At 37.7% G+C, this 23,319-nt stretch overlaps 1 protein-coding gene across 1 annotated transcript in view; it reads right to left on the reverse strand.

The window, feature by feature from the left end:
- Positions 1-23,319, reverse strand: part of TNKS (tankyrase) — a 216,159-nt gene that overhangs the window by 89,102 nt on the left and 103,738 nt on the right. Inside the window, exons 4-5 of the mRNA XM_062213699.1 lie at positions 12,236-12,272; positions 11,412-11,487 (exon numbers count right to left, since the gene is read on the reverse strand). Of these exons, the coding sequence (XP_062069683.1) occupies positions 11,412-11,487; positions 12,236-12,272 (113 nt within the window). The remainder of the gene's footprint in view (positions 1-11,411; positions 11,488-12,235; positions 12,273-23,319) is intronic.

Below are 23,319 nucleotides of genomic sequence, written 5' to 3' on the forward strand. Positions count from 1 at the left end.
ACACGGAAGATATTAAACACCTTCAGAATACAAGTCTTTATTGAAAATAACCAAGGTTTACTGGGTACTTCCTATGTACTAATCGTTGTTCTAAGTCCATTATGTGTATTATCTTGTTTATTCTCTTTTATTTGCTTTTTAAAAGGTTTATTTTATTTATCTGAAACACAGAGTGACAGCAAGAGGGAGAGCTAGAGATCTTCCATTCACTGATTCACTCCCCAAATGGCTGCAATGGCAGGGGCTGGGCCAAGTTGAAGCCAGTAGCCTGCAACTCATTCCAGTTCTCCCTTGTGGCTACAGAGGCCCAAGCACTTGGGCTATCACCTGCTATTTTCCCAGGAGCATTAGCAGGAGCTGGATTGGAAGCTAAGTAGCCAGGACTTGAACCAGCATTCCCAGGCAGCAGCTTAAGCTGCTGCACCAGAACACAAGCCCTATCTTGTTCACTTTCTACACCAACTGCCTGAATCGAAAATTACTCTAACTTCTACATAACAACCAATGAAACTGAGAAACGGGGATATCACTACAGCAAGTTAATAAATCAGGGGTCAAATTCAAGCTGTCTGAATTCAGAACCCTTAGCCTGTCATCCCTCTTTTCCTGCGGCTGAGTGCTCAGGTAGTAGACAGGATGCTCAGAAATGGACTAGGAAGCCTGAGTGGCAAGAAGAATTACTGTCAGCAGGAAGGGATCTCCTTGGTTCTAACCACTTCAGCACTCTGATCACACAGGTCACTCCAAGCTAACCCTATCAATAATGACAATATGACCACACCATTGGATGGGCATCCTAGAAATGGGGCCTAAAGCAAGACCAGAAAGAACAACATTGAAATTGGAGAAGATAATATCTTTCGCCTGCTTCCCAGTGCAGGATTTTTCTAGGTATTTCTAACCAATGGTCAGTTGGGTTTTCTTGAACTAACCCCCTCCCAGCCGCCACAAATCTTCTCACTGGAAAATGACTACCTGCCTGGTAACCTTTTAGTAGGTCAGTATCCCTTCTTCAAGTTTAATATCCAAAATCAGGCCTGAATTCAGATATGATCTGATCTAAACCAGTGAGCTTTTTTTTTTTTTTTTCTGTTTTAAAGATATTTAAGCAGAGCCTGCCAGAGTTATCAACACTGGTTTCAAAGCTGCATTGGGAGGCTCCTTCCAAAGATGACCCTGGATTCTAGACAGACTGCATGAACAGAGAATGGTTGGTATTTTATAGCCTCAGAGAGGATGTTCTGCCACAATAACAACATGGGCATTTGAACCTGGGCATTTGAAAAGTTATAGAATTTATGAAATATCTTACAAAACAAGGTTTCTGTGCTTGCATAGCCTTAAATATTAAAAATTTATTTTCTGAATCTTGATGCAAATGGAAGGGGAGAGGGAGCGGGAGGGGGGAGGGTTGCGGGTGGGAGGGAAGTTATGGGGGGGGGAAGCCATTGTAATCCATAAGCTGTACACTGGAAATTTATATTCATTAAATAAAAGTTAAAAAAAAAAAAAAATTTATTTTCAAGTTCAGATATAAAAGGCTATCTCTAAGCATATGCTTTAGGAGGAGAAAAGGGGAAAGGAAACGAACAGACAAGAAAGAGGAAGAAATCCTCAGGGTGATCTATGTGAGAATAAAGCTCTAAATGCCAACTTAACTCAATTTTAATTTAACATTCTCATTATGGAAATTCCTAGGGGATTCTTCAAGACCTGCAAGACCTACAACTGTGTTTCTCTTTTCCAGCATCCGAACAGCAGAAGAAATTGAAATATGCGTATGAAAATGAGTTCCTGGCATCCTCTCATAGGGTCTGTATGGCATGGGGAGGGGAGGAGGTGCCTGGTACTCTCAGGGTGCAACATAGTTTTTTCATTGTTAGCAAGAAACTACTGGCATACTTTATGGACTACAGGTTTCTTGATCTGATAGTAACCGGATGTTTTATACTATGGAAACCTCACATAAATTCCTCGTGGTAATTACTATTTTAGAATTTAGATTTTCATATCTGAGCTTCAAAGATTTTAAGTAATGTAAAACAAATGACTTATTCTTGAAAGAGAAAACAAGTTGCACTAATCAGCTTTTAAAGACTGCACAGGAGGGAAGCATTCTACATTGTACTATCAGAGGGCCATGTTAACTGCAAGCTGGAACATCGGGAAACTCCTTCAGCAGGTTTCAACGTGGTTGAGAGTGCGAGGACTTTGGAGACACACTGTTATCACAGAGTTCCTTCAGTGGTAAGTCCTAGGGGCTTCTGGATAGGAGTACAGGAGAGTCCAAAGGTGGGAGGAGGGTGACTAAACAGGAGAAATGGGCAACTACGTTTTATCACCTGCTCTTTAACACTGTGGTCCCCTTCTGCAAAAAACTCATTCCTCAAAGAAAAAAACAGCCTAGCTGGCCCCGGACTAATTACCCTTGCTAGTAGAAATGTCACACTTGACAAAAGAGAGATGGGGTTAGTGGAAGCAATTCCCTAATGAAAGATAAAAAGACATTCTCAAGCCGTTGTTGTATATATATATCAGATATACAGAGATTTTGCAATAGACCCCAACACAAGGAGGCCAGAAAACTTGCTCTAAGGGATTCCTGCATTACAGTAAAACATGCACTGCTCTCCAAGACACACTCTAAAGAAGTGATTTGATTAGATGGATAATTAAACCTAAAGTACTTGAAGAATTCCCTGATGCAGACTTAATGGATTTTCACTTCTTGTAATCACAAGCAACATCTCAACTATGATCCATAAAGTTGGGAAGTAAAAAATGGTATGACCCTTTGGCAAGAACAGAGGAGGATAACAAAACTAGGGGCTAGAGGAAGCACGACCCGCACCCTCAGCTACGGCTGACACTTTCTCAAAGGGCAGAAAGTCTCCACAGGAGCTAGACTGCAGGTGCCACGGGTCTAGCCAGATGATGCTGCAGACTCTGACACAGTCCCACTCCAGAGCACTGGCAATCACCAGTAACTGCTGAAAAATAAAGGGCACAGTATGTTACAGTCTCGGAACGCTAGGTTGGGAGGTACTTTACAGCACACATGGCCCAAATCTTTCATTTTGTTAGGCTAAAAAAACTGAGAACTCAAAAATATAACAAAACTTGCTCTTCCAGCTTCAAATTCCTGCTTTTTTCCCTACAATACCACCACCTGAAAAGGTGCACATAAAATTATTTTCTACAATTTTACGGGAAAAAACTCCTCAGATTGTAAGTTACAAATTCAAAATAACTGAAGAAATCCTAAGTACACTGGGGGAGATATTTTAAAACCTTTACTTTTTCTTTCAAGTAGTTATAAAAGAACCATATTCAGGGCCAGTGCTGCGGCTCACGAGGCTAATCCTCTGCCTGCAGTGCTGGCACCCCGGGGTTCTAGTCCCGGTTGGGGCACCGGATTCTGTCCTGGTTGTTCCTATTCCAGTCCAGCTCTCTGCTATGGCCCAAGAAGGCAGTGGAGGATGGCCCAAGTGCTTGGGCCCTGCACCTGCATGGGAGACAAGGAGGAAGCACCTGGCTCCTGGCTTCGGATTGGCACAGCACGCTGGTCGTGGTGGCCATTTGGGGGGTGAACCAACGGAAAAAGGAAGACCTGTCTGTCCCTCTCTCTCTCATTGTCTAACTGTGCCTGTCAAAACACACACACACACACACATTTTCAGTAATCCAGCTTCTTGCCCGGAAGATAATAAACATAGAGTTAGATTTTCTAACAGTGTACATTTCAGTTACCTATTAGTACAATTACAAACCACCTCAAAACACAGGTGAGTTGTCTGGACTGGAACAGAGAGGAGGCCAGAATGTCTGGGATATCTGAACAGATAAAGTTACTCAGGTGGCTGTACTGGCTAGAGGTCTTCCTTTGCCTCCATGTGGCCCTCTCCACATGGCTGTCTGGGCTGCTCCCTGGCATAGCAGCCGGGTTTCAGGAAAGAACATTCCAAAAGCAAGACACTAACAGCTGCCAGGTTAATTCCGAGACTTGTCCTGAAATGGACACAGCACCACATCTGCCTTATTTTTGTCACCACAGCAGTCACAGGCAAATCACAGTCACTGTGGGAGGGAACTAGACACGTGCATGAATAAAGAGAAGCATGATTCATGGAAGATCTTCAAAGTAACAATCTACCACATAGGGACTGCCAAAACCTGGCCCAGACGTGATAGTTAGAGAAGAATTATATCAGGTAGAGAGCTACTGACCAAGGATACGGAGAAATTCTATGTACTGCAATACGACAAATGTATACAACCCTAGAACTTCAATACAGACACCCAAATAATTAATCCTATACCTGCCTTGTGTTTCATGGGTGCAATTTTTGCAATTCAAGTGAATATGGTAGCCTTATTTCAGCCAAACATTAATTTTTAGTCAGCATGTACTGAAAAATAGATATATATCTCAAGAACACATTTGTGAATTTATAAGTTGATAATTCAAACAAATTTCTTTACTGTATGCTATACTGGGTGGGGAAACAGAGAATGCCAAGCTCAAAAAGAATTCAATTATTTGCATTATAGATTACTCAGTAACTACAGGTTTTTTGTTTTTTTAAGATTTTATTTATTTGAGATGTAGAGTTACAGACATTGAGAGGGAGAGACAAAGAGAAAGGTCTTCCTTCTGTTGGTTCACTCCCCAAATGGTCACAACGGCCGGAGCTGTGCCAACCCGGAGCCAGGAGCTTCTTCCAGGTCTCCCACATGGGTGCAGGGGCCCAAGGACTTGGGCCATCTTCTACTGCTATCCCAGGCCACAGCAGAGAACTGGGTGGGAAGAGAAGCAGCTAGGACTAGAATCGGCGCCCATATGGGATGTCGGCGCCTCAGATGGAGGATTAACCTACTGCGCCAAGGCGCTAGCCGCCTAACCACAGTTTATTTTACCCAAATGCCACCCTGGTCTGCCCTTAGATAATAAAGACAATATAAGTGGCTAGGTAGGGAATGTAGGAATACTCAAAAGTATGTAAACTTTTTTTTTAAAATTTATTTATTTTACTTTGAAAGCCAGAGTTACAGAGAAAGAGGGAGAGGCAAAGGCAGAGAGAGAGAGAGAGAGAGGGAAAGTGGTCCTCCATCCGCTGGTTCACTCCCCAACTGGCTGCAACAGCTGGAGCTGTGCTGATCCGAAGCCAGGAGCCAGGAGCTTCCTCCAGGTCTCCCATGCGGGTGCAGGGGGCCCAAGGGCTTGGGCCATCCTCCACTGCTTTCCCAGGCCATAGCAGAGAGCTGCATCGGAAGTGGAGCAGCCGGGTCTTAAACTGGCGCCCATATGGGAAGCCGGCACTGCAGGCAGCAGCTTTACCTGCTACGCCACAGTGCCAGCCCCAGTATGTATCTATTCTAAATATATTTATAAACTTCAAAAATGGTACCAAAGGAGTAGTTATTGAGGTTCTGCTCTGTGCCACAACTGTACTGCGCACATGGATCACATTATTTCCCTTAACCCTTTGAATGCCTTGTGGGTGGGCATGACTACTCTACTCCCATTTGTGAAAGAGTAAGTCCAAATTGCCACAGCCACAGTCACACACACTTAGAAAGCAGGAGGGTCAAGAACAGAACCCAACACTTGTCCTTATAGCCTAACTGCTATTTCACATCTATAAAACAGGTTTGTCATACAGTATTAGAGATATACTAAATTCTACTTTGTTTTTGATTGATCTCAATTTGGAAATAGTTTTTATAGACTTTACTCCTTTCTGTTTCTTGAGTTTTGGTCACTATTAAATATTTTAGGGAAGCAAACATTTACACAGTAGAAGTCTAACATTTAAAGAAACCCTTCAGTTAATTATTCTTAAATTAAAACAAGCTCCTTCTGGGGCCAGCACTGTGGCTAGTACCGGTCACTGTAGCCATTTGGAGAGTGAACCAGAGGATGGACGATCAATCTCTTCCTCCCTCTCTCTCTACTACAGAGTTACAGAGAGAGAGAGATCTTCCATCCACTGTTTCACTCTCCAAATGGCTGTAACAGCCAGGGCTGGGCCAGGTCAATGCCAGGAGCCAGTTTTATCTGGGTCTCCCACGTGGGTACAAGTGAAGCAGTTGGGACTCTAACCAGCGCTATCTATCTATCTATCTATCTATAAAAAACAGTATCATTTAGGCCTATGAACTTCCTAACTTCAGCTTGTATACTTTTTTATGAATGAGGAGGGCATACATTTAGACATTTGTTTTAGAAGGGGATAAAGACAGTCTGCAAATTGGAATAACACACGGAGGGCTCAAAGAGAATTCTTGAGGGTGGTGTTAGAATAGCTTGAAATGAGTTCAAATATTTACTTTTGTCTATTTTAAAAAAACTGTCCTCATGAAAATTAACACAGAGAAACAAGGAAATACTACCACCTTAAATTTAAATATCAAACAAGCCCAGAATTTAAGCCCAGAGATTTAAAGTCAAGAAACCTGTGTTTGAAAATATAAGAATAAAGAATTCTAGAATGCCAGTAACATGGCACTGTGGGTTAAGCCACTGCCTGTGACTTTGGCTCCCCTATCCCGTATCTGGAGCCCTGGTTGGGGTCCCAGCTGCTCCACCTCTAATCAAGCTCCCTGCTAATGTGGCTGGGAAGGCAGCAGAAGATGGCTCAAATATTTGGAACCCTGACAACCACCTGAGACCCAAATGGAGTTCCAGGCTCTGACTTTGGCGTGGGCTCAGCCCCAGCTGTCATGGCCATCTGGGGAGTGAACCAGCAGATGGAAAATCTCCTTCTGTCTGTTCCCTTCTATCTGTAACTCTGCCTTCCAGATAAATAAAATAAATCTTTAGAAAAAAATAAAATAGAATTCTAGAAAGGTGACAACCTCTTTTGAGGTTCTGGTTGTACTTTACTCCAATAAGGAACTGTGGAGCATTAAGGTTAATCACAATGTGCAGAAAATAAAAGAATAATAATATTTATGCTTCTGTGTTTCTAAAATAGCAATCATTACAGCATATATAGAATTGGATAAATATTTAGAACAAATATTTAAAAATGTTTTCTACTTTTGCTTTTCAGGAAAAGACAATAATGAAACTTCTAGAGTGGCCAAGCTCCAATTCTGATGTATGTGTAAGATGTTAAAGCCATTGGTTTTGATTGAGCTCCTACACTAGGTCAAACAGATTCATTCAAAATGGAGTTATTCATGCTGCAGCACCATGCCACGAAGTCAAAACTAAGTCACTTGTCTGACCTTCTGAGATATCAACAGAGTGAAAAATAAGACAAATCTCCAAGCAGGTTAGCTATATCCAGCATAAGAAAGTCTCCTCTGCTTTTAACTTTTACAAAGAAAGTAACTTTGAAATGACCAACCTGCTTTTTGTTTTCTCTGTTTTCTTACACCTTTTGTCTATACAGTTAACCTCCTCTGTTTAGCTCATTGGAACACTCATTCTGTTTTACAGAAAGCACATATTCTATTTTATAAAACAGAATGAAGTGTTACCTGAATCTAGAATTACAAACAAAAAAGTCAATTATGATTTTTAAGTAGTTTTTTGTAATTTTGTTTCTTGACAAAAATGAAAGCTTAACAATAATTATATAAAAACCTAAAAACAAATGTCATGGGGAAATAAAAATATTAAGGACTCACACATTATCTGATTAGATAATCATCAAGTCACAGTACATAGAGACTACTGAAAATTTACATTCTCATGGAATAATCACATGCATGACATTAAAAAGGAATACTAAAGTCTCAAATTCCCATATATCTCCAGGATCACTCTCCACCTAGTAAGCACTGTAAAAAGAACATTTCTTTTCTAAAAACGTTATGAAATTAACATTTCTCATGGGCTTTTTAAATTTACAAACCAGGAATTGTAGTAAAAACCAAGACAGGAGTGGGCTCAGTTAAACATAAATAGAGTCATTTAGAAAACCTACAAAAAAAGGATTTGATTGTACATTATGTTCAAAAATGAAATTCAGGCTATCAAACTTTATATACCTGATTAACTAATATACATGAAAAATTACTCTCATCCTCTAATTAGTACATCATCTGACTCCCTAATTCTAGATGAAAAGATGTATTAAGACAGAGACTTGGGGGGGCTAGCATTGTGGTATAGCAGGTAAAGCCACCAGCTGCAGTGCCGGCATCCCATTTGGGCACTGGTTTGAGTCTCAGCTGCTCCACTTCCGATTCAACTCTCTGCTATGGCCTGGGAAAGCAGTAGAAGATGGCCCAAGTCCTGGTCCCTGTCCCCGCATGGGAGATCCGGAAGAAGCTCCTGGCTCCTGGCTTTGGATTGGCCCAGCTCCTGCCCTTGGAGCCATTTGGGGAGTGAACCAGCAGAAGGAAGACCACCTTCCCACAGCCTCTGCCTCTCTTTATCTCTGCCTTTCAAATAAATAAATACATCTTTAAAAAAAAAAGAGGCTTGGAATTTAGTGGCTAGATTTGCTAGATTTGTTTTCTTGCTTTTAACATCAAAAAAACAAAAGATATTATTATAACTAAGAGATCTCGTCCCAATCTCCACTAACATCCTATATACTATATAACTATATCCTATTAAGTATCCTATATACTATCCTATAGCTTTATTGCAATTGGTACATTTAATAAGAATTATTCTATGCCATAAATAAGGATAATATCTAGATATGGATATTATTCAATTTAAATTATGAAATTTGATTTGTACTTTGCATACAGATGGACAATTGTGAAAGATTTCCTATGTTATAGTCATAGCAGTAAAACCTAATAAATGCTTAAGCCTAACTTGTCTTTTCCATCTAATTTAGCTTTGCAAAACCCAATTTTTTAAATAGTATAAGAGCATATTTTAGAAAATTATTTACTTGTTAGGAATCCTTCAGTTTAATGCTTGAGATACATTCTTAAAAATATTCTACACATTAAAACCTGGTGTTAAATTGGAAATGGCATAGAAAATTAATTAATTTTTTTAAAAAATATTATGTAGGATCTCTGTCTTTAATGTGCTGTACACTCTTATTTAATGCTATAACTAGTACTCCAACAGTATTTTTTTTCACTTTGTGTTGCTATATGGGGGCAAACTGTTGAAATCGTTACCTAATATATACTAAACTGATCTTCTGTATATAAAGAGAATTGAAAATGAATCATGATGTGATTGGAAGGGGAGAGGGAGCGGGAAAGGGGAGGGTTGTGGGTGGGAGGGAAGTTTTGGGAGGGGGAAGCCATTGTAACCCATAAGCTATACTTTGGAAATTTATATTCATTAAATAAAAGTTTAATTAAAAAATATTCTACACATTAAAACAGAGTTCTCATAGGTGTTAGTTACTCAAGGATAAATAGAATAATTCTTATACTAGTAATGATAAAACACAAAATCTCCCACTCATATACTTCTAGTTTAATTTTTGAAATGGCAAAAAGTACAGATGATGTTTGCACTCAGATGATAAAATTACACTTATCAGAAAACAACAGAGCTGTATCACATGGTTCTGCCATATTCAAACTGTGGGGTTTGGACCTGTACAAAATATAAAGGCAGCTAACAGAGAAGCAGAAGAAAAATGTATGCATGAATATTAATATTACCATTTAAAGAACTCGGTGGCAATTGCCATAGAGCAATAGAGAAAAGAAATTATAGGAATCTAGAGGAGCAATACATTGGCTCCAGCTAAAAGGAAATGTGTCCTCCTTTGGGGAGAAGAAGAAGGAATTCCATATACTTGTGTAGGGGAAGAAGCAAGGAAAAGAGATAATTTGCTAAGTATCAGCAATCATGCTCCTTAATTATTATAATTTCCTACACTAGAAATGGGGCTGTCAGAGTATAGTACAAGGATAATGGAGGTACAGTGAGGCTGTGATGCAAATTGACTCCTGCGGTAGGAATTTCACAGAAACTCTGCAGTGAAATGGCCATGGAAAACTGAAGTAGGCTGGGCTCTCAAGGAGTTCTGCCTAAGAAACATGGCCACACTTATTAGACATGAAGGCCCTGATCTGCATAGTGGAGGAGGCACTTTGTCTACTCAGAAGATTTGAACAAGATCTAGAGCTCAAGGAATACACAGGAGTGTTAAAATCCCTATACAGCAACTTAAAAACTGAAGGAAAAAATGAGCAGTTACTATTTTAAAATGCCTCCCAAAAGTCAGTAATAGTAATAAGTAAATCTTTGCTAGCTTATTGTTGGATATATGTAATTTAACCTCCGTGAGAGTAGAAGTCTTTCCCTAAATTATCCAGAGAAACTGGATATTTACTGAGTCATGTGATATAATATATAAGCCATCCACAATAACAAATAGCATGTATTCTGAAGGATTCAATTCCTTGTGCCACCATTATTAGATTTTATGAGAATGAGGGAGAATGAATTTGGGAGGGGAGCACTCAAGGAAAATGGAGCAATTTTGATCTACAGAATTATACCTCACTGAAAAGTGATTTTTTAAAAGCAAAATAGTTTGTTATTTCTAAGGAGTACCAATTCATCATAATATTTCTCATATTTTTTACTATAAATACTTTCAAGAGAATTCATTCATTAAATATTAAGCACTAGGTAATATTTCCTCAATATTTGCAGCATACATTTGAAAATATTTCAAGTTTTTGAACTATGAAATTCGTCCCTTTCCACTAAAAAAATTAACTGTCACTTCAAAAAAAAAAAAAAGAACTTTAACCAAAGTGGTTTGTTTTTCAGTGTGTTTTAGGTAAAATCAGTACAAAACTTTGTGGTTAATTACCAAAGTCTTGTAAAGGACTGCATTTCAGATCACATTCAGCAAGAAAAACAAACAGATAATGAATCTGCTGGCTGTACATGTTAGGTTTGCTTGCATTTTTTACAACTGTGTATCAATGCAGAATATTCTTGTTTTATTATTCCTACTTTGGATACTCTAATTAACAATGTAGCCAATAAAACTAATAAATAGCAAAGTGGTCACACAGATTTAAAAGAATCATTAACAACATTTTCACAGCTTAATGAGAAATCAAAAATGTAAATGTTCCATCAAAGGTGGGAAAGTAGGACATAAACAAATATTCCCAATTTCCATTATCATGCAGACAGTAACGGATGTTATTATAGTTTTAGTCCCAACAAGGCTGCGGTTCTATGTAACAAACAACTTTCAGGGTCTGACATTTAAGAGAAAATCCTTACTTAAGATCCATGCTTCACCAGCTCTGTGTGGATATGTCACCACTGCCAATAACAGACATAACAGCATTTCATTTACAGTGAAAAGATGACAGTAAAAATAGAGCCATATATATGCATGAATATACAAATGGATTTATATACATATATATGCCAAGTTAAAAAAATTTCACTGCAAAGCAAATCCAAATTGTTCAAAGAGATTATATTCTAAGCAACTCACCTTTCGCCCATCGCTTGCGTGGCAATTCACATTGAGAGGAGTCAGTAAAGCCATTAGTTTTTCTTCATTACCACTCCTGTAAAAAGGTAGTAAGTCAATTTCCACAAATTTATAGAGCTGCTAATGAAGATATATGGATTTTCTTCACAAGGCAGTGGAAAATAAAATATATTTGCTTTGACTTTGTTTCACATGGATCACAATGAAGCTCTTGCAATATTCAATCTAATATATTTCTAATTAATTCATGTTAATCACTATCTAGTGGTATAGCTTTGATAATGTAGCTTTCTACATTCTTTATTTGTTTTATTTATCTGCACAAAGTCACCTTCTTAATTACAAACAAACTTTATTCTGAAAAATGATCTAAAACACTGGAGTTAAAAAATACATACAAAACCCTATGAAGAATTAATGCATTAAATCATAAATGACCAAGAACAAAAAAACATGAACAAGGACTTTAACATTGACTTTATGTCCCTCACGCAAGCTTTGCTAGAGAAATCTTCAGAGGATATGAAGATACAAGCATTTAAACACTCCAAGAACAGCTTCTGAAACGCTGGGCAGCTAAGGTTTGCAGGTACCTTACGGAATGTTCCAAAGAAAATTAACCTCACAATCAGCACCATATTGAAAGATTTTTATCACTATACCAATCTTGCAGAATATTCAGGGGTTTAATAAAGGTCTTATCTTCATTACTGCATAAAATCCAAGCAAGACAACATGTTATAATTTTTATAGTCCTCCACCTGCCCTCCCCTTTTTCTCCCTTAAATGCATTATACTCACTTAAAATGAATGGAATCACTTACCTAGCAGCTTCTAGGAGTTCGTCTTTCTTGTATTCACCTAGATGATTGCAAAATATCATGCTGTTAGCATTTGGCAGAAGACAGATTAAGAAATGCAGTAGGCAGCAAATAGAGAATTAAATAGAGAAGAACAGAAAAAGAGAGTCCACACCCCGCTGGGTGATGGAGCCGTGACGTTAGCCAGCTTGTGAAGGCAGCATCACCAGTGCCTTGGAGACGGGCAGCAAATTGACGCAGCTTCTTGTCCAATCCTCAGATGAAATAGCTTTCTTCAGACAACCAATGAATGCTAAATCTCGTGTCCAGAAACACATTCTCTCTGATAACAGCATGCCAGTTGAAGACAATGTCCCCTCCCCCCTTTCCTATTCAGGCTGTCACAGTATACTTGTGAAGCATAATACATTCTGAGACAAAAGCAAAATAATGTGGCTCTTTAAAGGTACAAATTACTAGGCTTCAAAAAACTCAGTTTTATTTGTAATGATATGAAAAGTTTTTTTTTTTTGAAAAAACATTAATTACCATTGTTGAGCTTTATGGCAATAGAAAATGCAAATACTAGAACCACGATGCCTTTGCCTGATAGGGAAGGTCTGTAGACTGGAAATACGTGAACTACGTACCAAATGCTGTGAACCTCTTGGAGACAGCGCTCCAAAACCAAAACACTGGATATATTCTGAAATGGCAATAATATTCAAACGTGCCACAATCTCTATACTTTTCTTACAAATTCAGTATCAAATTCTAACAAATGACAAATCTCAAACATATTTTTGAAAAGGACTCTAGGGTCCCTAAGAATAAGATACTCAACTATTTTGATGTGGGTAAATTTTCTCTCATTCTGTTTTTTTCACAATGGATTTTAAAAATATATCAGACTGAAGATGGAAATATAATTTAAACCCCCCTTTAACACATTTCTTAGGGAGTTCAAAAATCTAGCAAGCAAGTTTCTTTGGCAAGAAATTTTAATAATACAGTGCTTGTTCATTCAATAAATACAAAGAGTAGCCAGGACGATGATTCAGCTATAATACACCAACTCAGTTTGCTATCTCATTAAAGCAGTAATTATGCGGAGTGTCTTAGCAAGTCATTATATGAAAACAAGTGATAAGTATCCATTTAGGAAATTAAATTTTAGATTAAATGAAAAAGTTACAATTCTAATATAAAATAAGCCCAAAGTATTTTTCAAAATCTTGTTTGCAAATACAGACTTCTTCCCATCTTCTTTCTATTTTCCTATAGAATATATTATCATGATACAAATACTATAAAGACGTCTCAGTACCACCAGGCAAATATTTAAATTCTATCGTGGTACTTCAAGAATGTAGTGGAAAATAGAATTAAAAGATAGGCTTATGCTGGTACAAAAAAATTTTTAAATCCATGCATATGAGGGGAATTCAAAAAGCTCAGGACAATGTACATTTTGAATAAACCATGCATAGACTTCAAACATTTTTGCACCAAAATAAACATATTTTAACTCACTTTTTCCATAAACTTTTTGAAGTTCCCTTGTATACCCATATTTACCCAGCAATATTCCAACACTTAAGCCTCATGAATTACGATTGGTTAAAATCTAGAATACCTATTCTTCTCTAAGGCAATTTTGTATACCAATAAAGTCACATATTCAACAACATGCATCAGTAACCTAGAATGTACAACTTCATGATCTTAGAGCTGGTCTTTCCAATTTCCCATAAATTATATTTCAGATTCTTCCACTACTGAAGGGTGAACATTATATTATTATATTCTCTGGCTAATCAGGCTCAAAGCCAAAGTCCTGCCTTTATACATTTATTCAAAAGACCTATGAATATGTCAGATTCAAAACCAAAAGACACTATCATTTCTGACCTCAAGGAATGTTATTCTATTAAAACAAAGAAACAAACATGAAAACAAAGTATGAAAAAAATCTTATGAAATAGCTATCGCAGGTTTACTAACTAGTCTAAACAGGATTAACAGGAGTCTGAGAAGTGGGTGCTTTGTTTTCAAACAGCTTTGAGAAAACACCAGTATTTGGACAAAGCGGAGAACAAAGTATATTTAAAGATCTGTAAGTTTTGTGATTACATAAAATATTTCCTTCCATACTCTATTCCAGGAAACCTTTGTTGGGGAGAAAGGTGGGGGGGGGGGGGGGGGAGGAAACACTAAATTCTGACATGGTTTATATTTTAGAATAAGTATAAATTCCTTTGACATACAGTACAAGCACTAAAACTGTGAACTGAAAACAGCTACTACTGAAATTTAACTCAGAGTGAAGCAGGACTCTAAAAAGCTGGGCAATGAAAGTGTGGTGATTTGGGCCCCTCAAAGTTGAAATCATCCTACCCATGGAAACTTCTCAAGCATAGCTTATTGACATTTTCACCAAAAGGCACATTTTCGCAAAAATGTTATTCCTTCCTGGATAAGCTGATAATAAAGCAAAGCTTTCAAACTTCTAAGAGCATCCAACAGAATCAGACACAGGTATTACAAATGACTTCCCACTGTTACGAGATCCTAGCGCTTCACTCAGCTTTTCTGCAGTACATTCCAGCATCCACTATCTGGTGCCCAAGGACCACAATCTATAAACAGCTGAAGCTATTTTTTTCAAAAGCTACCTCACAGGAACAACTAACATAATGGATTTAGAACCTGTTACACATTCTGACAGCAAATCGGAGCCGCTTACTTAGCAGCCAAACCACCAGTTCTGTTTCATTTTAGCTGAGAATCTGAAAATATTCTGGCTGAGACGATGGTGCTCTATAAGGCATTTATATTCTTTAATAACATCCAGATAAAGGCTAGCAATAGATCAGCCAGAAAGGAAACTAGACAATTATAGTCAAGATAATAACAGCCAAGAATGGAGAAAATAGATGGTCTGAAAATTTTTTTATTGGAATAAAGTGAGATTTAAAAAAAAAATAAGGAAACCACAAAGTTTACTTTCTCAAGTGTGAACTGTCTGTATTAGTCAAATAAGAAATGCTGTGCTGTATGTCCAGATACCCACATACAAACACACAAGTCAATGTATTCATAAGCTATTGAGTAAAGGCTAAAAACAAAACTGTCCTTAGTATTTCTTTGAATTGTCAGAACAGCCTCTCTTTCACTGACTGTAAAGGCAAAATTAATTTTGAATACAACCCAGAAAAAAACCTAAATCAATAAACAAAAGTCATAATCACTGCAATTATCTCAGTTTCAATATTTTAAGGAGCTGTTACCGATCTTCAGCATCTGACAGGATCAAAGTAGACCTAATTTTGTAAAAATTAGTTATTTGGTTTAGTTGAGGTGGATTAACACAGAAAGATCACGAGTATGAATTAACAAATTCTTAAAGCAATAAAGGACAAAAAAAGAATTCTGACCTTTCTGTTCTTTACTTCCAAACCATGTGTAAGTTATGCCATCAATACCATCTCATATTATATGAAATGGGGGTGGGGGCATGATTTGAAAGTGACCCTTGGCTGGCGCCGTGCTTAACAGGCTAATCCTCCGCCTTGCGGCGCTGGCACACCAGGTTCTAGTCCTGGTTGGGGCGCCGGATTCTATCCCGGTTACCCTTCTTCCAGTCCAGCTCTCTGCTATGGCCCGGGAAGGCAGTGGAGGATGGCCCAAGTCCTCGGGCCCTGCACCCGCGTGGGAGACCAGGAGAAGCACCTGGCTCCTGGCTTCGGATCAGCGAGATGCGCTGGCCGCAGCGGCCATTGGAGGGTGAACCAACGGCAAAAAGGAAGACCTTTCTCTCTGTCTCTCTCTCTCTCACTATCCACTCTGCCTGTTTAAAAAAAAAAAAAAAAAAAAGTGACCTTTTCTTCTTGTCACCTCACCCCCAATTTCAGAATTGGTCTCCTAAGGGGTCACCTACAACATATTCATTTTCAGTCAATGAAACTGGTGCCAAGGTATTAAACGAACTGTCTGAGGTTTCACTGGTTATTATCCACTATCTACTAGGCCCTGAACTAGGCTAATAGATAAACACAAATGAACAAAATTTGAGTTTTGGAAGAAGCAATGTAAGCAAAAGAGAGGAGTATTAAAATAGTAACAGTAATAAAATGATTTTTAGAACAGTGACAGTTACTAGCTTTAAACAAGCTAACCATACTAATATAACAAACCAAAAATGCTCATCAGAACTACTTTAAAGCATTTGGACTTCCATATGAACTTGTAAACAAGGGATACCGGGCCAAGGAAACAAAGATGACTCATTCTGGGTCTAGTCAAATGATCGATGCATTTTGCATTTCCCATAGCATGTTTTAATTTCTAACTTATTAGATATCTCAAGGGAAGAGATATGTAAAAGCTCCAGTGAAGAATCTCACATGTTACTATAGAGCTCTTATGTTGTTCAGTGCTAAGTAGTGCCATGAATTGGTAATTCTGATACAGATATTTTCTCATTAAGGTATCAGCAAAATTAAGAGATGTATTGATTCTTACAGCTAAACAGTCTATGTGAAAATATGCATTTTGGTGACATATTCCATTGTGTTTTCATTAGTAGATCTGAAAATTCAAAATCAGCTATGAGGTCTTAGAACAAAGCTAGCTAAGGCTCTGGGAAATGATCTAGTCACAATAAGTTAGATTTTTCCACCGAGAGTAATTTTCGGACAGATATTCAACTATATATAAATATGGGTCCCAGGACGATTTGAAGTTTTATCCCCTGGGGTCTTTTATGAATATATTCAGAACAAATGGGATAAAATTACAAAGATATCAGAGCTCTCAATGCCTTCTTCATACTTTTAAATCCCATCAAATCTTCCCACTTTCTGATATTAGCTTGAAAGTGCATACCATCATTTAAGCCTAGACTCATAGCCAGACTAAATACTCCACACACATTTTAAACACAGAATAGCTTGGGGTCTTCCAACTCTAGATATAAAGAGTACCAGGATACTTCAGCAAGTGCATGGAGCACACTATTATCTTCTAATTCCTTTTTCCATGAACTTTATGAGGTAGACTCCTATTTTCCTGGTCTAGATCCTCTCCTTTTATTTTCTCCTACAATTGTGACCTTTTAACTAGCTAACATTAGCTAGCATTAAATACCAACTGTGCTTACCACCAACACAATCCCAAAGCTATGCTGACCAACACATGCGTTACCATCCTCAGGTGTCCACTTAAATTTAAATAAATTAAAATCATGTGAAAAATAGTATTCTGTTCCTCGGTTACACCAGCCATACTGCAGGCAGCACAAAGGAACAGGAAGTTACTGTATGTCATAATGGATAGTGCAGAGAACATAAAAATAGTTAAAACTTCCACTGGACTATGCAGTTTTATAGTGTTTTAAATTACTATTTAAGAATTCATCTTTTACCCTAATAAACTACTGCTCATATATTTCTTACTCCAAAAATAGTCACTGCCAAAATTCTATAATACAAACTCCCACACATACACTGAAAACCGAACAATCATTTCATCACTATAATACATAGGGAAAAATACTGGACTGAGCAGAAGCTTTGGACTAAACTCTAGCTCTGCCACTGATTTTACCTGCATGGCCTTAGACAAGTTGCTTCATCCTATAGGGAGCCTTCACTTTACTCTCATATGGAAAATGAAGGGTTTAAATGATTTCTAATGGATCAGCTCTAAAATGTTCACCTTTTATTGGGTTCTCAGTATTGGTCAGAGATTTTTCTGAGATGCTTTTAAAGTTGCTCTAAATAGGTATTAAGAGAAAACATAAAATTTTCTGTAAAAAATAATGTCTAAGAAACTGTTACAAGAAGCAATACTCAGAAATTCTAGAATAAGTGGCAAAGCAATTTTAGCAGGCTGTAACTCTCTACTTGGTTAATAGATATGAACTTTCGATAATCTTTTAATTAAAAGTTTGATGAAAACCAGACTTATTTTCTTGTTATTCTCTAAAAAACACAGCATAATATTTACATTGTATTAGGTTTTATATATAATCTAGAGATAATTTAAAGTACAGGGGAGGATACACCTAAGTTATAAGCAAATAGTACATCATTTTATATACTAGACTTGAGAAAATATTGATTTTGGTATTTGTGGGGAGGATCAGTTTCTGGGACCAAGCCTCTCTGAATACCAAGGATATCTGTAATTACATTGAGACATAAATATATACACACCAAGGAAAAGTTGCATTATGAGATAAATATATATTCTTTGAAGTTGGATATTAAAAGCCAAGAAAGGTATTCCTTAGGCAGTTGTTAACCAATGAGACATTCTGCTAAACTTGCCTATAACTTAAAAGAAAACGGCCTTTTAGACCACACTGCAGAGGGAAAAACTTTTCGATATATGAAAAAGAATGAAGGAAGATGGAGGAAGGAGGAAAGAACTCTCATTCTAAGCAATATAGTTTAAGGGCACCAGGTACCGAGTCTAATAAGAGTTCAGAATGCCCATAATTACTTAAGCCATCAAATTACCTGTGTCAATGGCTGAGGGCTGGAGAAGTGGGATATTGATATTTTAGTTATCACAAAGTTTATTCCTAAAAAAGTAGTGTGGAAAAGTAAATTCTATATTTGACTCAAAAGCAATAGTTTTATGTTTTGTTCCACATCAGTGGTCCTTTTACTTTAACTGTCAATTCATGCTCACCAATTTGCAAATCCCAAATCCAAAAAGTTCTAAAAATTCATTTGGCAGCAAAACTTGACCTACTTAGTGTATATAGCTATCGTATGTTTCTCAGCAAAAATACTGTTATAAGGTACATCCTCCATTGGGACACTTTGAAATATAGGGTGGATGTACTGTGTCTTTTCTTAAATCACCTATTTTAGATGCTTGATTCTGTGAATTCTGACAAACGTATACAGTTGTGTGAACAACATCCTCAAGATACAAAACATTTCAATCACCAGAAAAAGTTTCCTCTAGCCCCTCTGAAATTAATCTCCTGTCCTTGTCCCATTCTATGACAACCACTGATCTGACTTCTATTTCTATAATTCTCAATAAAATTGGAGACACAAAGAGAGAGAGAAAGACAGAGGTAGTTCTTCCATCCTTTGGTTCACTCCCCAAATACCTGCTACATCCATGTAGGAGCCGGGAGCCAGGAACTCAATCTGGATTTCTCAGGTGGGTGGCAGAGAAGTGCTTGAGCTATCATCTGCTCCCTCCCAGTGTGTGCATTAGTAGGAAGCTGGATCAGAAGTGGAGCAGCAGGGGCTTGAACAGGGCACTCCAATCCTGAATGAGATAGCTCAAGTGGCAGCCTAATTACTGTGCCAAATGCCCACACCTTCTCCTACAAATTTATTTTAGAGAATATCATAGGAATGGAATACATAAACTTTGGAGTCTGGCTTCTTTTCATAGTACAAATGTTTCTGAGGTTCATTCAAGCTGTTGGACATATAAGTCATTTATTCTTTTTATTGTAACATAGTATTCCATCATGTGGACATTCCTCAATTTGCTTACCCATTCGCCAGCTGCTAGCCATCTAGGTTGTTTCCAGCTTCTGGTGATTATGAATAAGCCTACTACAAACATTCAGACAACATTTTGTATGAACATACAACCTCATTCCTCTGGGGTAAATACCTAGCAACAGAGATGCTAGGTTGTGTAGGCATATGCTTTAACTTTGTAAGAAACTGCCAAACCATGTCTTTTTTTTAAAGTATGAGAAATTCTCTAATCTGTAATATGAACCTGTGGTCCATAGAATGGGATAAGAACAAAAAAGAAACTGACTACTGAGAAATAATGTTAGTACTAACACATATCACACCTGGAAATCCTAACTTTGCCTCTTAGGTCACGTAAGCTGACCTACTTTGAACATCTTTGAAAATTCTACATTTCTCACTTGCTTTGTGGTTTGTATGAAAAAACAAAGAAAATGGCATTTTCTGATTTTGGTTCATGGCACACAGGCATTCCATATATGTTTAGAAATGATGGCAAACAGTTCTTGTAGGAAAATCCTACAGTATAGATAATGCTGAAAGTAAAAGCCAATCCTGGAAACACTTGTTAATGTTACCATTAGTGTCGAAGCATCACAGCAAGGCTGTGTGCATGATGGAATGTGTATCACAGCTTAATCTAAGCAGCTTTCTAAAAAATAAAATAAAAGGAACAAGGAAGTTCTGAATGGTCATCTATCAAAAAGATAATAACAAGCACTGAAAATTACATAAATCTAATTTTGACATTTTAAGAAGTAATAGGCAGATAAATTTATATCAGCATACACAAAAGGAAAGCATGAGTGACTCAAATTTCATTATTATTAATTAAAATCATCTTATTTATGGTTTGGATAGAATTGTTGCAGCCCTATTTTGCTAAGTATTTAAAACAAAGAGGAACTAGACAATAAAATGAATACCAAATGATGAGTTAAATATAGTTCATAGAGGAAAATTAAAATATATTGTGGATACAGGGCTACATGTCCTCAGCAAATAGGTGAAAGTATCCCAATAATATAATTTTAGGATTATCTGAAATTGAACGTCTCCTCGTTCCATTTTTCCATTACTTCAAATAAAGTATTCTGACTTGCACTTAGACTTGAAACTATTTCCTAAAGCAAAGTACCACAAAGCAAATTTTCAAAAAAACACAAGTATATCCCTTTGTTTACTCAGAAAACCTTTCCTCCATATCTGCCGTCATAAAAAACCCTCACACATCTTCTCAGCTGAACAAACTAGGAGAAGATCACAGTAAAAAGCATTTCAAATCAAAAGCAATAATAATAATACAATAGCCCATGATGTTAAATTTATGAGAATGGTTACGTAAATATATTAAAGTTCTTTTTCTTTTCTATTGGATATTTTTTGAAGCTAACTATGCTCAGCAAAGGAGCAAATTGACTTTCTAGATATTATATCTAACAGCCGTCTTTATAGTCTTTCAGGAAACAATATTCTCTAAAACTGCTTCTTTCAATACTATTTTCTTTAACAAGCCTGAAATTCCTCCTAGCTAAATTGTGAATGCTCACTATCTGTGCTGAAACTGGCTATACAAGAATTAAAGATTGTTCAATTTCAATAACTAAATTAATAGTTCAATAAACTAGCTACACTATTTAAATGGTTATCCTAAAGAAGTCTGAATTGGGGGACATACATCCATTAAGTACAAGCAGAATCAACAAAGTGATTGCTCTTAGGATTATGTTCAGAGGGGCCAGCATTATGACATAGAGGTTAAGCTGCCCCCATGCTGGCGTCCCACAAGTCCTGGCTACTCCACTTCCTTTCCAGCTCCCTGCTAATGGTTTTGGAAAGTAGTGGAGGAGGGGCCCCTGCCACCGACATGGGAGACCTAGATAAAGCTCCTGGCTTCAGACTGGCCCAGTGCTAGCTGTTGGCAGCCATCTGGGCGTGAACAAGTAGATGCAAGATTCTTTCTCTCTCTCCTTCTCTCTGTATCTCTTTCAAAGGAAATAATTTTTTTTAAAAAAAGGATTATGTTCAGGGGCCGGTGCTATAGCATACTGGGTAAAACCACTGCCTGCAGTGTCGGCATCCCATATGGGTGCCAGTTTGAGTCCTGGCTGCTACACTTCCGACCCAGCTCTCTGCTATGGTCTGGGAAAGCAGTAGAAGATGGCCCAAGTCCTTAGACCCCTGCACCTGCATGGGAGACCCAGAGGAAGCTCCTGGCTCCTGGTTTTGGATCGGTGCAGCTCTGGCCATGTAGTCAACTGGAGAGTGAACCAGTGGATGGAAGACCTCTCTCTCTCTCTCTCTCTCTCTCTCTATTTCTCTGCCTCTCCTTCTCCCTCTGTGTACCTCTGACTTTCAGATGAGTGGGTGAATCTTTATTTAAAAAAAAAAAATATGTCCAGAAAGATTACTGGACAAAGTATTAATCAAATTATTTTCAGTTTTATCATTAATTTTTGGCTATGTGACATGATATTCTTAGTCACATATTAAGCTAATCCATCAAAGTTGCAAGCTCTATTACATTGTGATCCATTTAAAGCCTTCCCTTTGCTTGAAATTCTTTCCATTCTTATTGCCACCATTTATTTAAGCACTTTTTCCTCTCACCATCCTCCTCCAACAGTTTTGCAAATGATCCTTAATGTCTCCAGCTCTTAATTCAGAGCTAATATGTTTTTCTGCTTTATTTAATGTACTCCCCTCCTCAATATTAAGACAGAAAACAATAAATTTACAGCCCCCATTCCTATGCCTTACAAAATAATGTTTAATTCTACAGCCTGACGTTCAAAATATTCTTAAAGGCTTTTATTTTTTAAATTTATTACTCAATATTCTCCATTCCATCTCAACTTCCCAACACAAAAACTCTACACTTTCCCCCAAATATACCTTGCATCTTCCTGATTTTCTTTGTTCATGCTGATAAGTATTTAACCTCCAATCCTTTTCCACTTCTTAAAATTCTGCTCCAAGAGAATGATCCAACATGGGAAGCGAGATACATAGCAGATTCATAGAATGGCAGATGTCTTAAACAGCACTCTGGCCTCAGAATCAGCCCTTAAGGCATTCGGATCCAGCTAAAAACTCCATGAAAGTATTTCAGGCATGGAAAGCCAAGACACTGTGGTTAAAACAAAACAAAACAAAACAAAACAAAAACAGCACTCTGGCCTCAGAATCAGCCCTTAAGGCATTCGGATCCAGCTAAAAACTCCATGAGAGTATTTCAGGCATGGAAAGCCAAGACACTGTGGTTAAAACAAAACAAAACAAAACAAAACAAAACAAAAAAACTACCTAAATGAAAGATCTCTGTGAGTGAGATCCCAGCAGAAAGAACGGGCTATCACAGAAGGAGGTACCTTTCTCTGAAGGGAGGAGAGAACTTCCACTTTGACTATGACGTTGTCTAAATCAGATCGGAGTTGGCAAACTCAAAAGGCTTCCATAGCCTTGGCAACTCATGACAAGAGCCTAGGGAGATTACTGACACCATAAACAAGAGTGTCAATTGTTAAGTTAACAACAGGAGTCACTGTGCACGTACTCCCCATGTAGGATCTCTGTCCTTAATGTGTT

Source organism: Lepus europaeus, chromosome 16 (genome assembly GCF_033115175.1).
Source record: "Lepus europaeus isolate LE1 chromosome 16, mLepTim1.pri, whole genome shotgun sequence".
Lineage (NCBI taxonomy): Eukaryota > Metazoa > Chordata > Mammalia > Lagomorpha > Leporidae > Lepus > Lepus europaeus.